The 15,658-nt window shown below is 42.8% G+C and overlaps 1 protein-coding gene across 1 annotated transcript in view; it reads left to right on the top strand.

The window, feature by feature from the left end:
- The window catches only part of KCNK10 (potassium two pore domain channel subfamily K member 10), a 64,936-nt gene extending 50,996 nt beyond the window's left edge, over nt 1-13,940 (top strand). Inside the window, exons 5-7 of the mRNA XM_037395452.1 lie at nt 7,822-8,008; nt 11,187-11,329; nt 13,317-13,940. Coding sequence (XP_037251349.1) covers nt 7,822-8,008; nt 11,187-11,329; nt 13,317-13,940 — 954 coding nt within the window. The remainder of the gene's footprint in view (nt 1-7,821; nt 8,009-11,186; nt 11,330-13,316) is intronic.
- Nucleotides 13,941-15,658: the final 1,718 nt, after the last annotated feature.

Below are 15,658 nucleotides of genomic sequence, written 5' to 3'. Positions count from 1 at the left end.
ATGTGCTGTTTTCGCACTTCAGAGATGCTGCTTCAAGGTTATGAACAGGTGGGATGGAGGTGACAAATTTAGTGGTGGTGGGTGGATGGAGGTGGAGAATTAGTCCTGAACATGTTATGTTGCTTTATGCATTTAACCTCATCTTTTAGGACGTTAAGCTATTGTGTTTAACCACTCTAACAGATTTACATGTTCATGTTTTCCCTCGGCACGTACAGGTGTCATTGTGGCAATAAGAGCTGAGCCATGAGACGAAGTATTTGATGCACCCTTCACCCTGTGCCAGACCTTCCCTTTGAGGGGATCCTTGGCCCCCTTTTCCCTTTGCAAAAAAGAAGTGGCAGCTCCTGCAAAATGTTGGAGAAGGCTGGGCGGGAGCAGTGGGAGAGTTGGGCATGGAGAGATGCTTCTAGGTGGTGAGACATTTTCCACTCTTCCCATGCTTTTGCCCAGGGGAAGATGCTCTACCTTCCTCCTTTTACTTTCCATCTACTCTTCTGGGATTTGTATCCCACCTAGAGTAAAACCCACTCGCTGTGGTCTAGTTACCCAGAGAACACTGGTTTCTTGGCTATTCACAAATAGCGTTTTCCTCTAGAAAGACTGCAATATTGTCATCTTTTTACTGTTAATACCTGTAAGAAATCTCATGGTAAATACAAAATATGCTTTGGAGGCTTCTGCAAGAATTTCTTGCAGAGAATGATTTATGCTCTTGTATCCAAGAAGGGCAAGGGAAGGCTGCTTGGCCATTATTCCAAACTAAGCAGAAACTGAGACCTGCAGTCTAGAAACAGGTACAACCAGTCCAGCCTGAAGATCCCTGTTTCAAAAGGTTGGTGCTTAACCTTTCAGTTAGTCCAACAAAATATCCGCTCTAGCCTACGGATGCTGATGATGTTAAATTCCTAATCACTAGGGAATTGTTGTGAAAACTCAGTAGTATGAAGGAATTGGGATGCTTTATTCTGCTGTAGAGGAACAAAACAATAACAGTACAAAAAATAGAAGAGTAGAGAAATTCAACATTCTTTTTTTTGGCTCTTTTGGGGCTTTTAAGAGGAGATATTTCTAACATGAATTTCAGTTTTCTTTTCCTTGCTAAGTCTTTGAAAGTGGCCATGTCATGCAATGGATAGCTAAATCTCCCATTTATGTAGCTACACTGATTGTCTTTCTCTGTCTCAGTACCTTTCTTAATTAGGTGCTGAGCATATACTCATAAATCTAGCCTTGCTGCTGTGTGGCACTCTTCTTTGCACTATCATAATCCCATTTTATTTTTTCCCCCTGAACTGCGCTGAGGAACAGGATGAAAGCATTGACTCAACACTGACCAAAATCAGTGTTACCAGCAATGGCAAGGTAAAACCCATTCAGGTACAGGGAAATGAGGTGGAACAATGATTATTAAGCCATTCTTGCACTCCCTGAGAGAGGCGAATATAGGTGTAACTCAGAAGGGACTAGAAGGAAGGAAGGAGCGATACATTCCAAATTCAGCCTCTGTGAGCATCCTTTGAAACTGCTTCAGTCTATGCCACGAACCTCTGTTGCCCTTTGTCTGCTCCGATGTCTGAGAAAAGCATCTATGTATCTACCTCTCTATGTATCTATCTATAGGGATCCTTCTTATTCAACATTTAGTTTTTCTTGGGCTGGCTACAGCTCAGCTAGAACAGAGGTTGGGGCTCATTATTGTTATTTGTGTTTCTTCAGTAGCATAATAATCAAATTGAAAAATTAGTTGGTGCATATCAGAAAGCCCTACATGTGCTTCCTAGAGAGAAGAAGATTGGAAAGGGGTATGTGAAGCCTGGAATATATCCGAGCCAGTGTTTCTGTATTTTTATAACACAGTCTCAGTATTCACATTATGACTGCAGCAAGATCCGTGCCTAGAGATTTTAAAAAAATAACATTAGAGAAAGCTGCTCCTCTGTGAGAATCTTGCTGCATATTCCATCTGGGTCTAGACAAACACCCCGCAGAAGTGTGGTTTTATAGGGAAAAATAGCAATGTAAAAAAATATCCGCTTTCCTCTGACCTGTGCCGTGTGTGTATTCAGGATTGTCTCTCCCAAGCTTAGTAACAAGTGTGAGCACTTACAGCTTTTTATATCTGTCTCCCCTACAGTACTTATTACTGGTAAGAAATAGGGGATGGATTTTGCATTTTTTTGTGCAGCAGTAGCAGGGTTCTTTATAAAACATGAGAATTAAAATAGCACTGAGGTGCCAAGACAGCTGGTTAGACAGTAGGGGAAGCCCATCTCTAGTGGAATGGTTCAAACCACTGTCCTTAACCCATGGAGGGGTCTGAAATGTATATATTTTAAAATATATTGTGTAGAATTCTGCGGCTATGCTTTCAAGGGGTGTTGCCTTCTCCATTGATGGGTGCCTAGGCCTGGGCTGGCAAACACCACAGAGCTGCTTGCTTGCTCCCCTCCCATGGTGGGGTGAGGGGGGAAATAGAAGAACAAAAGTGAAAACTCACGGTTCAAAATAAAGACAGTGAGATCACTTGGCGAATACTGTCATGGGCAAAACAGAGTTGACTGTGTGGAATTAATTTATTTATTTTCAACTAGGATAAATATTTAATTGGTTGGGTGTTTGGAAGTAAAAAGACAAACATTCCAAATGCCTTCCTCTCCCCCTTTTCCAGGCTCACTTCGCGCCAGACACCTCTCCTCCCCCCACTTATCACCGCAGGTGGCACCCAGTCCCTCAGTCAGCAGCCAGCAGCGAGGGGCTGGGCTCAGGACACATGGGTTTCTCTCTGCTGCTCTCTGTCTCTCAGCCCTTTTCCTATGGGATTTCTCTCTGCTGCTCTCTGTCTCTCAGCCCTTTTCCTCTGGTCCTTCACTGGTCCTCCATGGGCTGTGGGCCCTCCAGGGCAGTACCTGCTCTGCCATGGAGCACCTCCCACTGCCTTGTCCTTGTTGTTTCCTTATTCCCTCCTCTATTCCCTCCTTGTCCTCGTCCTCCTCCTCTGCCTGTCCAGCATTTCTGCCTTTTCTCAAATACACTTTCCCAGAGGTGCTACCACCTTGTCTGAGGAGTTCAGCAGTGTCCTGCAGTGGGTCCATTGGAGCCAGCTGGAATTGGCTGTGTTCAGAGAACACAGAAGAACAAAAGATTATTATATTATTCTTAGATATTATCTCTAAGTCAGTGATATTTAAAATACATTTACTTTCAGCCTCATTTTGAATGTGAAGGAGCTAGGACAAGCTAGAAAGAAACCCATAGTGACAGGTATAGGCAGCAGTGAGGTCGATGCAACCGCCAAGGAGCTCTGTGAGCCCAGGGCTGTGCCAGCCTTTCCATACAGCCTGCTGAGATGGGCATCGCGCTTCGCTGAGGTACGTGCCAGCCTCTGGACCAGGGCTGCCCTGCATCTGACTGAGCTGGAAGGCAAGCACTGTGAACCTGTGAATATCTGCACTGTCTACACTAGTCTAGCAAAAATGTTTTGACTAACAACATACCTAATGTTTGTGGCTGAGGGAAAAAAAAACCGCAACAACCTATGTGTGTGATACTCTGTTTTATGCTTTGAGACTGGCTTTCCCCTTGTTAAAATATTTTGATCTGGAGAAAGTGATTTAGACAACAAGCTGTTTAATGAGCACATGGGCAAAGACAATCTGTTCCAAGAATAGTTGGCAGCATGGGAGAGGGCATAAAGTTAAGAGTAGGTTAAGGGGACAAAAGAAATGTTGAAAAAACGTGTTTTCTTTGGAGGAGTGCTCCAAACTGCAGAGCCTTGTAGAAGGATGAGGACAGCATGTTCCATGCAGGCACATTACACTAGTACTAAAAATATGGCACTGGTCATCTAGCCAAAAAGGTAAATAACTTGTGTGATTCTTGGGGATATTTGTCAGGAATTCAGAACAGAAAATGTTTGGAAGGTGGAAGAACCATCTGAGCTCACTGTGAAGCAGCTAATGTTCCAGTGCTATTTGTGGTTGAGTAGTACTGTATATTGGGGGAGTTTCAGTGAAACGGGAGGTGCCACTATAAAACTGTGGAATAAGCATATTTGAAATATGGTATTCATGGGAATATGTATGTTTCACATATTTAGCATTTAGTCTAATCTGATAAATGGCTGTAGCATCTTTTGATCCCATGCTTAATGTCTCCTACTCCCTTTTTGAAGGAATATGTGTCATCCCTGTGATCTCAGCTTGGGAACTTAAGAACCTTGTTTGGTCCTTTCGCTGTCAACAGTCAGGTCAGAAAAATTGCACCTGAGTTAATTCACCTGAACAGGGCAAGAGCTGTAAAATAATCTGGTTCATCAGCTTTGATCTGTAGGACCAGGGGGAGGGAAGAAAAAAATACAGGATTTCTTTTAACTCCGGAAATTATTGGATAAGACCAAAACCAAGAAGACCCCCGTGTATGTAACAGAAAATAAGGAAAAAGCAAGGAAAAGATGCAGAAGAACAAAATTCCACTGATAAGGGTGTTTTCATGGGAACGTCTGTCCTCACTCCTCTCAGCACTAGCCCAGGTTGGCAGTGGGTTGTTTGAATAAATATGGTTAAGATGATGTCAGTGATGTTGCCTTTGTAGCACCTGGCCACCTTAAGAGTAAAACCAGCACCTTCATTAGTAGCTGGGAATGACCCCTCATAGGTGGTTATATCACAGAAAGCTCTGTTCGTTTCTTCTTAAGAGTCCTTCTTTAATCTTTTCCAGATCAGCTGTAGGCTGATTTAAATTGAAGTCTCTCTCATTAGAAAGCACTGATTTATTTATATTTGATGAATGTCTTAGAAGTTACCTGCTTCATCAATGTGGAGAGAACTTGTTGTTAAAACAAAACTAAAAAAGAAACACAAAACAAACTAAAAAAAGAAAAGAGTAGAAAACATCTCTCTTACAAGTGTTTTCATTTTACTTAAACTGCTATGAGATTAACTACTTTTCCTGGAGAAAGGCCTTTCTTACTGTTTCATTTTGACGCCTATAGAAAATCCTATATTTATGTCACAAACTCACATGGGCTCAGGGAATGTGCTAGCCTAGCTGGAGTTGCTCAGCTGTTTGCCAGTGTTTGGCTCCAGAGTGCAAATACTATTTAAAAGAGGAGTTTGTATGAACTTTTTCAGATTTCTCAACCTTTAGGAGTTTATATATATATGTATATATATAGTGCTATCTCTCTCTCTCTCTCTTTTCTTTTAATAATGACTTGGTACAGTGTAATACTGCAGTGGGTCAGGTTAATTTACTCTCATCTTGATACAACTGTGCCAAAACTGGAATGTAAAGCCTGCATTTCCTTATTCCTGAGAACCTGGGCAGCAGAAAATAATGTTCTTTGTAGTTAAATAGCAAGGCCAACTCCATCTGCAAAAAAACCTAACGCAAACCAACCTTTTTGTGATGCGTAATTACTACAGTGTACATATTCCATGACTAATGACGTTTATGCCTTGGCATTTTTTGGATCTATGGCAATTATCCTGTACTGTGAACATTCTCTGAAGGCACATCTAACTGTGAAAAGACCCTCCTTGTCACTGGTACCCTGAATTCCATGTGCTATTGTCCATTAAGTAATTTTGCTTCTGAGTCTTCCTTTTGTGCTCTTTTCAGTAGCCCTGAAAATGCTGTCCCTGACTCACCGTAGCTTGCTGCCTTCCTTTGTACCGCTGGAAGAGCGAGAAGAAAACAGACCCTCAGCTGCTCTGCTTTAGTGCGAGTGACCGAGGTGCACAGTAACCATGAGTCAGGCTTTTCTGCAGATCCTGTCATCTCCAAAAAAACCAACAACCCGAATGTATCGCTCCTAAATAAGCGGATGCCCTGACCATTTGGTACGGATCTGCAGGCCATGCTTTCCACTCTTGTTTCTGCCACGAGACAAGACAATCCTGACACATATAGAAATGCATTTTAATATTGCTGTATGGGGACTGTAGGAAGGATGACTCTGCATAACTTTGCTTTACTAGTAGTGCTTAGTGCTTGGCAGCTTTGAAGTATTTTTTTGCCCAAGGATTCCCAGTACTATATGGCACCTTCCCCTGTAGCAAGGTGCCTGCCGTTCCGTTTTACATATCAGGAAACTGAAGCATTGGGTAGGAGTGAACAAGTCACCTTGGCCAAACTATTAACTAAATGACATCGTGGTTAGAGCCTCATCCTCCATGACAAAAAGCAAGTGTGCCAATCTCGGACACCACGTAACGTCCACGAGGTCCGTTGCTTTCCCTTCACCACACACAGAGTAAGTCTGAAACCCTGCTGTTGTGAAGGGTGACCGTGCCTCTTGAAGAAACTACATCATCCTTTAGTGTTTTAGCAAATCGCTCAGAATGAATCTCGAGAAACAAGAAGTCAGGTTTTATATTCTTGTGTTGTTTTTCTCCTTGGTACTTAGTGTTTCCTGTGCCTTCAGTTTGATTAATGGCATTATATTACTATTTAACTATTTCTTTTCAGCCAGACACAGAAAATAATAAGTGCACGCAAAACAAACAAACAAACAAAATATCAAGTGTAGGGATCATCTCAAACAGTTTCAGAACTAGAAGTATTCAGGAAACATGGCATATTTATGCTGCTGCCTGGGTTCTAATTGCAGAGCACCCCAGCTCGGATGGGTGTCTAATGAGGGTCTGGCATGGCACCTCTGAAAGAAATGCTCCTGCAGCAGCTGCAGCAGCAGTACTGCTCGCAGGCTGGTGGATAACCCCAGCTCAGGCAATATCCCTTCTGTATGGTGCAAAGACGGCTCCTGAGACCTGATTTCCTTCCCAGGCAACATCCCAATCTGAAATGAGATCTCATTTCTGGGTCAACAGAGATGCTTGATTTGGAAAACTAAATTTGAAAATACGTGACTGACAGTGACCTCCGCACTCCTTTTCCTGCATAAGGACTGGAAATTTCTTCTTCCAGGTTTCTTGTGAAACTCTATTGAATCTGGAGTTTATTTATGTCAGAGAAAACCTGAAATAAATCTGCCAGAGTCCGTTGTATTAATCCAGGCTGACATCAATACTACTGGATAAATCTAAGTTTATATTAAATAGATTGAGGTTTTATATGAGCTAGGAGTGTAAAATGTTGCAATTACACTGCTTATATTTGTGTTCAGTTTATAGCAGCCAGTAATACGCATCCTCTTTGTTCAGGAGCCCTCCAGTGTGGATTTACGTAGGTAATTTTATCTCAGGTTGTTTGGTATTTGACATAAATCTTTTATTTCTGGAGCAAACTGATAATACAGCTATCTATTTTTGTAAAGGACATTTAATCTTCATATTTGTGAATGCAAGCTGGAAAACCTGAGTCTAGAAAACCCGCAGCATGAATTATTTCTACATAAAATCTCAGGGGTATTTTTAGAGGAAAAAAGAGTTTATTTTGATTTTAGTCTTGGTCTTACTTGTTGAACGCTTGGAGCTGGTGAGGCGATGTGGGTGTATGTGTACATGTATGGGGGTGTGCACTTTTTCTTACATGTTGAACCTGAGCTGGAGTGTACTGGAGCCTTTCTGAAGCTCAGGACTGCTTTTCCAGGCTGTGTTTCTGGAAGGTTAGTAGCTGCCTAGTGGATGGACAATGGGAATCACAATTTTGTGGGGCCAGACATAGATGTTCCCTGTGAGCCGGGAAGGGCTCTCACTGACAGGGAGGGTTGGTTGCGTTCCACCTAATAAACTCACAAAAGGCAGAAAGAGACACACCAGGTGATGCCAGCACCATCAGCCTACCGTTCACAAGGTATACAGTCCCAGCAATCCACTCAAAAATTATTTTTTTTCTTTTGTTATTTTCTTTTTCTAGAAAAAGCAAGTGAGTCAAACAAAGATCCGGGTGATCTCTACCATCCTCTTCATCCTGGCAGGCTGCATTGTCTTTGTGACCATTCCTGCAGTTATCTTCAAGCACATCGAGGGCTGGACAGCCTTGGAGTCCATCTACTTTGTGGTTGTCACTCTGACTACTGTTGGCTTCGGTGACTTTGTAGCAGGTGAGCAGCTTGGAGCCTGCGTGCTGTGCGCCAGGGCTTTGGCTCTTACAGCTTGTTTGCTGGTGTAGAGAGGAGGCTTTTCACAACGGATTGTATCCCTGTAACATGATGCCAGGTGTTTTGGTTGGGGTTACTGGGCAGTGGGACACCAGGGTGATTTAAGAACCGGGTGCCTTGCCACCTGCAGATTGCCGGCTTTCAGCAGCGTGGCTACCGGGAGCCTGGGAAGTCCTGATTATCCTTTATCGTGCAATGAATTATGCACAAGTCAAACGACTTTCCCATTGAACTTGACATATGTATTAGTCCATTAGGGCTCGGTCTGAGGCTGCCTGCAGAAGCATGTAGCCAAAATGATGAATAGATGAGGCTTTTACAAAGTAGGGCTGAGCCATGGGGCTGGAGAAATCTCTGCTGGGATGCAGCAATGGGCTGCTACTACAGCAGCTGCAGCATTTCAGAAACTGCATTTTATTCTCTAACCTCAGCAGAAATGTTGACGTTGCAGTTGCCCTGTTAACGAAAACTCATGTAGGAAGGAAAAGAAGGGCTGCTTGGGGTGCGCATCTCAGTGCTAGGAGGATACTCTCCAAGATTAATACAGTACTAGCAGGAACTATAAATATCCATCATTATCAATTTCCAAAGAGGGAGTCAAGATTGTTGGCTGGCAAGATGAGATTTTATTCCCCCCCTCTCCCCCTCCCCCAACTGCTTTGCTAACGAAAAGGTGGTTAAAATAAGTGGATTTTTTCCCCATTAGTACATGACCTCTACTCCTCACTCCTGTTAGTGTTCCCAATTAAAGGCATTAAGATGCCTGTGTTACAAACAGCCATGCTTTGCTACTGTTTTGTTACTTACTATAAATCAGTGAAATACGAATGAGTTAAAAGCATCAAATGAAGCTACAGGATATATAAAGTTTTCTTTGCTGAAGAGCTGCAGACACATCTTTTTGTAGAGAGGAATCTCATCCTCCCTTTTTATGATATGGTGGTATAGACGACATGAATTATTGAGAAAAAAAGGCAGTGAACAAAGAAAGCCGCAGGTAAGAAAAAGAAGTGTTTTATCAGCATTCAGGTACAGAAGTGCTTGTATGAGCTTGGTCCATTTTAACCACTTAAATGTGAAGAGAAGCTCGCTGATACACTGACTTTGTGGTATCACAATGTGAAATAAAAATAATTCACAATATTTTTCTTAAGCATATCACACTTGGTATTGTTTTCTTCAGTAATATAATAATAAGAATGCTCTGAATAGTAAGTTAAATTGTTCTATATTCAACATGATTAGGAGAATATAATCCACAGCTGGGTGGCTACTAACAACCAGGATTTTTCAAAAATCAAATGGAAGACCCTGAATGGGAAAACTTCAGAGGCTATCTCATGATAAGAGTTTAAGGCAGGTGATCACCAGGAGATTTGGGTTTTATTGCCGGTTTTGAAACAGTTTTTTTGTCACTTCAATCTCTCAATAGCTCCGTCCCTTCAATATCAAATCAGAAATACTACATCGTATTGGGTAAAACAGCATCAATGGAGCTATGCTGATTTATTCCACCTAGAACGTGTCCCAGCTCCTGGCAAACCGGGCAAGTTTCTGTACTGCTGTTGGAGATACAATTGTGGATGGAGCCTGAAAAAAACAGAATATCTGATAGGCTGGAAAAAAGTGGTCTCATGCTTTCTCAGTCGCCTGATTACTCCGTAAGATAGACCTAGACAATCTGTTTCATAGCGAGCATCCTCAGGGACACGTATGATCAGAAGAGCCTCGTTGTACCATAGCAACAGCAGCCCCCACCTCCCATTGTTTCACACCCTTAAAGACTGGAAAAAAGAGAGTGATTCATGTGGTCTGTGGGGAGGGAGTAACATCAAAACTGATATTTGGGTCCCTGCCAGTTCTCCATGTCTGACCTTCCAGGGGGAATTTCAAACAGTGTACATACACTCAGACTGAGTCTGGGTAAAATTAGAGTCGTAGGAATGTCTCAGGTTTCAAAAAGCTCAGGGGGAAATGCCGAACTGTGTTGTCTGGTGATGTCACCGGGGGAAAAATCCTAAACTCTCTCTGCAGTCATGCAGAGGTACAAGTTGGTGTCTAGCTCTTGCCTAACCAAGGCTGAAGAGTGGGACATAGGCAGTCCTCTGCCTGAGTCCCCTGGCGGGCTGGCTCTTTGGGCAGCGGGTCACACCGGTACCACCGAGGTGGTGGTCACCTGCACTGCGGGCTGGGGCTATGGGGCTGTGCAGACCCTTTGCCACTCACTCCCTGCAGCTCAGAGTTCTGCTTGCCTCACACTGGCTCTCCTTCTTGCCTTGTGATGGGACTGGGAGTCTCAAAAGTGATGTTGTGGTTGCTTTCTTTTGGGAAAGTTTATTCTACTACGTGGTAGGCAGCAGCCTGGCTGCCACTGCGCTTATTTTAGGCTCTTCATAGCCCATGAGCTTTGCCAAATGTCTTGCACAATTGTTTTACCAGGTCACCCTGAGACTTGTATGAAGACCATATAGGATATTTATTGCTTCATTTGATACATATCTCCTCTCAACTTACTGGCCAGAGAATGCATCCCTATAACTGATACACAAGCAGACAGTATATCCTTATTATCAGGGCTGATGCATGGCTGGATCCTGTCAGATATCCTGGTCTGGAGGGGAAGACAAAGCCACTTTTCTTTGTCCTGTGTGTAGGACTCTCAATCCTGTAGCTAAATGCCAGAAAAGAAAAAAAAAATCTGGAAACTATATAATCTGAGAGTGTTAAACTGTAAAGTTTCTCAACTACCAAGCTGCAGGCAGTTTGGGATAAGGAAGACCAGTTGTATTAAACCATTTTCTTGGAAGAGTGTTCATGCTGTTGCAAGTACTATCAAAACAGAAATTTCAGACTTTCTTCAGAGTGTGAGCAATATAAAGAAAAGTGTTTACTAGCTGCTTTGGCAGGTCACATAGCAGCAGGATAATAGGTAATTTTGAAGAGTCTTAAATTAAGAACAGCTTGTGTTCCTCCCATCTGACTGGCCTCTCATCTATTATTAGAAATACAGTGGTGTTGGCAAGAGTTGAGAAATAATTTCAGGAATTCCTCAGAATTGCAGATATTTTCTCATAATTGTGGCATCTCATGATTCCTAAGCATAAGCATCTGCTTATTTCAGGAGGAAATGCTGACATCCATTACCGGGAGTGGTACAAACCCTTGGTGTGGTTCTGGATCCTTGTTGGCCTCGCCTATTTTGCGGCTGTCCTGAGCATGATTGGAGACTGGTTAAGAGTCCTGTCCAAGAAGACAAAAGAAGAGGTATGACTAGTAATGTCTCAGTGGTTTCTGATTTTATAAGGGAGCTCTAAGTGCCTGATTCCTGCTCGTCTAAAGAAGGATGCTTCTTTGCATGACCAATGCTCAGTATTCCCCATGGCTGACTCCGCTGGCTGCCTTCAGTATCTAGGTAGTTCTGATCTTTAACTCCTTCACAAAGCGAGGAAAAAGAGCAACTGAAGCAACCTAGGTTGCTACACCTCTACCAGTACTGCCAAATACACAGCACACATCAGTAGGATTGCAATTACAGAATAAGAGAGGCCAGGCTTCACTCTGAAACTAGCTACAAAATTGTGATAAAAATGTCAGTGTTCTCTCCTTAAAAATTAGAAATGCGTGGGTTTTGAAGACATTAGTTGGCACTCTTCATCATGAAACAAGAATCTGCCTTTAAACCAGGGTTTTATATTGAGTTTTCCCACCTTTCCCTGTGCCAGGGAATATGGTTCTGAGCAAAGGTTTAGATTCAGGCCCCTTACTGAGTACCATATTATTAAAAACTGAAGAAACTGAGTAGTCAGTATCAGGAAGAGCATAATTAAATTCACTCAGACCATGCTTTCTGTGATTCAAAGACACTGTTGCTAATGCCTCACTCAAATAAGGGTGGAAAATAGAAGGCAATTGCCATGACTGTAGAGCTGAAGCCTATTGTGGAGGTAGTTAATGATATAATTTCCATTTTTAAGGCAATCTCCTCCTGCATTGCTAGCAAAGGCAGCCTGGCAGGGTTAGCCAAAAAGCAGGCATAGGCAAAGTCTGGCAGAGGAATAGTGCTGTTTCTCCTTCGTGAAGGCACCTGTGGTCCCTGAGGTCTGGCGCGTCCCCTGGGCATCTCCATTAATAACAGGGGGCTTCACAGGGAGCTTGGCTGTCAGGGTGAGCATCAGCAGGCACCTACCGGTGGGAATCTGAGCTCTCACGGTGGATGTGAGATGCCTGCTGCCACAGGTAATACAGTGCTAAAGGGACACCTGCCCATCTGGCCTGAGAAACAGAAGATGACTTATGGATCTCTGGTTGCAGGAACTTGCATTCTGGCTGCAGCAGCCCAAGTAAACAGTTGACCTTGCTGGGCTCCTGCAGACCTCCTACTCCTGAACCTGTTCTCCTTTAGCTGAACTTGGGAAAAGGTCTGTGTTGACTGAGATGTTGCTTGATCATTTGTCTTCTCTTTTCTCAGTTCAAAAATGCAGCAGCCATGCAGGTGCTTTGTTCTCAGCCATTATTCTGCTCTCAGGTGCAAAGGAGTAAACCAGAGCAAAGCAGGGAGACATTTAATGACATGCTCATGGTGCCCACACAGATTATGTGTTGAAAACTCTTAGTAAGAGGGTGGTGTTTGGACAGTTATGCAGTGGGAACCTCCATTAAAGGCAGCTCCATTTGTCCCTGAGAATGAACCCTAGACCGGACCAGTCAGAAGTCCACCTGAATTTATCTAACAGGTATTTCCAGTGTTAATTGCTTTGCGGCACTGACCAGAACCTTCAGTGGGACTGAACAGCTCCATCCATCAGCAATATGCGAAAATACTCCATTGATACACTCGTTGTTGTCCTGTTCTGAAGCATATTGGTATAACTACCTGTGATTAATTTTGCCCACTCTTGACCACCTACCGCTGACGTTTTAAGTCAGGATTTTGTTCTTAACCAAAGAGGGATTAGCATGAACACCTCCCATCATATAACACAGCTAGAAAATGTGTGGGGTGGCAAAATGTGAGATGGGCAGACAAGTTATATGCCTTATAAGCCATTAGCTGGTCACTAGCTGGTGTGTTTAGAGCTTGCCCACTTGGCTACTGAAGTTTGGGTCCAAATGGATGCACTGGAGCTGGGATCAGTCTCTTGTGCCAGAGGAGAACGTGCTTGCCCTGCTGTTCTGTGGGAAAGACTTGTTGCTTCATTTTGCTTTTTCTTTTTGCCTTTTGAATTAATTTCTCTTTCTTGCTGTCACAAAGGTTGGTGAAATAAAAGCCCACGCGGCTGAGTGGAAAGCGAACGTGACGGCAGAGTTCAGGGAGACACGGAGGCGGCTGAGCGTGGAGATCCATGACAAGCTTCAGCGGGCAGCCACCATCCGGAGCATGGAGCGCAGGCGCCTGGGCCTGGACCAGCGAGCCCACTCCTTGGACATGCTCTCCCCAGAGAAGCGCTCTGTCTTCACTGCCTTGGAAACGGGGCGCTTCAAGGCCTCATCTCAGGAAAGCATCAACAACAGGCCCAACAACTTGCGCCTTAAAGGGTCAGATCAGCTCAACAAGCACGGGCAGGGGGCGTCCGAGGACAACATCATCAACAAGTTTGGATCGTCTGCCAAGATGACCAAAAGGAAAAACAAAGACCTCAAAAAAACCATCCCTGAGGATGTGCGGAAAATTTACGAGACCTTCCGAAACTACTCCTTGGATGAAGAGAAAAAGGAAGAGGAGACAGAGAAGATGTGTAATTCCGAGAACTCTTCTAGCACCGCGGTCCTGACCAACTGCATCCAGCAGCATTCAGACCTGGAGAACGGAGGGATCCCCAACGAAACCAAAGAAAGGGAACATGAAAACAAAGCGTTACTTGAAGACAGAAATTAAATGTAAAAGATGCTTGACTTGAATTAACAATGTTAGTGTTTTTATATACATATATATATTGAGACACGTGCCTTATACAGACTCCTTATTCAGTCTGAATTATATAGCATCGAAGAATATTTCACTGTGCCATACAGACTCCAGCTTGCTCTGCCAAAACAAATCAGGAACACAGCACTGCAGAATGGCAACAGACAGCGACGCACATGGAAATTTCAGCCTGTATAAGATTACCAGGGCAAGACCGAAAGGAGGAGATTGAACCACGACAATATCACCCGAGCGCTCCTACCATGGCATATCAGACAAAGGGCAGCTATGTAAGAAGAGCTGTTGAAAGGGATGAAAAAGAGTGTATCTTTGTAATGGAGTATGCACCCAGAAAGCCTTCCCCTGGTGATTAAAAAGAGGAGAAACGATTGGAGTGAACTAGAAACTTTCATTAAGGCTTAGTTTACGTTTTGGCACGTGATCCAAGCTAGGGTTTCTTTTTTTGTTTTGGTTTGGGTTTTTTGTTTTTCCATTTTTGAATCCAGATGCATTACCTTTCTAAACTCCAAAAGAATGTCCATGGACACAGCCAGCAGCTGGATGCTGGTTTGAAAAATCAACAGAGACATATTTAAGGGTCGGATTGCTCTTTTCATTAAAAAAAAAAAAGAAAAAAAAAAAAGAAAAAAACCTCTGTGGGTATTTATCTTAACCAGTGACTGACACACACACACACAAAGAAAAAGAGGAAAACCATGGAATTTTTTCTCATGTAGGAAATGTTCAATGTAAAGTCACAGCAAGAAGGTGCATATGAAGAAAATGCAACATCTCGTGCTATGTTGTTTAAAAGAAGAGAAACGTTAATTTCTAAAACTATTTGGCTAGCTGTATACAACAGTGGGCCATCTGTTTTTTTTAATAAGAATTTGTCATTCACACTTTCTACCACTGAAAAAAACCCCTTCAATTTTAATGCTGTAAGACTATGAAGACAGAAGGAAAGCTATAGCTTTTGCATGTCAGCAAACTGCTGTTCTCTGTAGCTAATCTGAATTTTTAAAAATAGACAGAAGAGCATATACGCTATTCAAATGAGCGCCAGGGCAACCATAGAATCTCAGGGCTCTCTGCCCCTTTTGCTGGGTTTGGATTTAGACATAAGCTGCAGTCATAATGTCAGAAAAACAAAGAGAAAAATTTAGGAAAAGAAGTTGAGAAAAATATGGTGGTAATCTTTTAAGTGCTTATAGCTTTAAGTGCCATTAATGCTGTCATATTTTGTAACTTTTTAAACAAGTATTTTGAATTATTTGTTTTATTTCCTTTCAGGTACTATCTTTGTTTGACATTTGCTATCTCGTTTCTTGATAAAATCTAAACATGAGCTCTCTGCATTTCTAAAGTGAAACGTAACCAAACTGTGGGCATTTTTTAAAAAGCTTTTGTGGTGTCTGGGCATGTGGATATAAGAAATACAAGTGTCCCTAGACATCACAGTAAATATTCAAAGAAAAGGCTGCAAAATAATTAACGGGAATTGCAAAACACACTAAGTCTTTGTAGCCTCAGCCTGTAGGCTACTGTGGTTGCCATTGCAGATAGAAGGTTTTGCATGCTGGAAATGAGATACACATCATTGCACCAGCGATGCTTTCCCTGCGCTTTCACAAAATCCTAAATATTCCAGTAATTCAAACTGTAGGCTTTATAGGTAAAGTAAGCAT

This window comes from Falco rusticolus, chromosome 7, assembly GCF_015220075.1.
Source record: "Falco rusticolus isolate bFalRus1 chromosome 7, bFalRus1.pri, whole genome shotgun sequence".
Taxonomy (NCBI): domain Eukaryota; kingdom Metazoa; phylum Chordata; class Aves; order Falconiformes; family Falconidae; genus Falco; species Falco rusticolus.
This window is presented reverse-complemented; position numbering and strand designations above follow the sequence as displayed.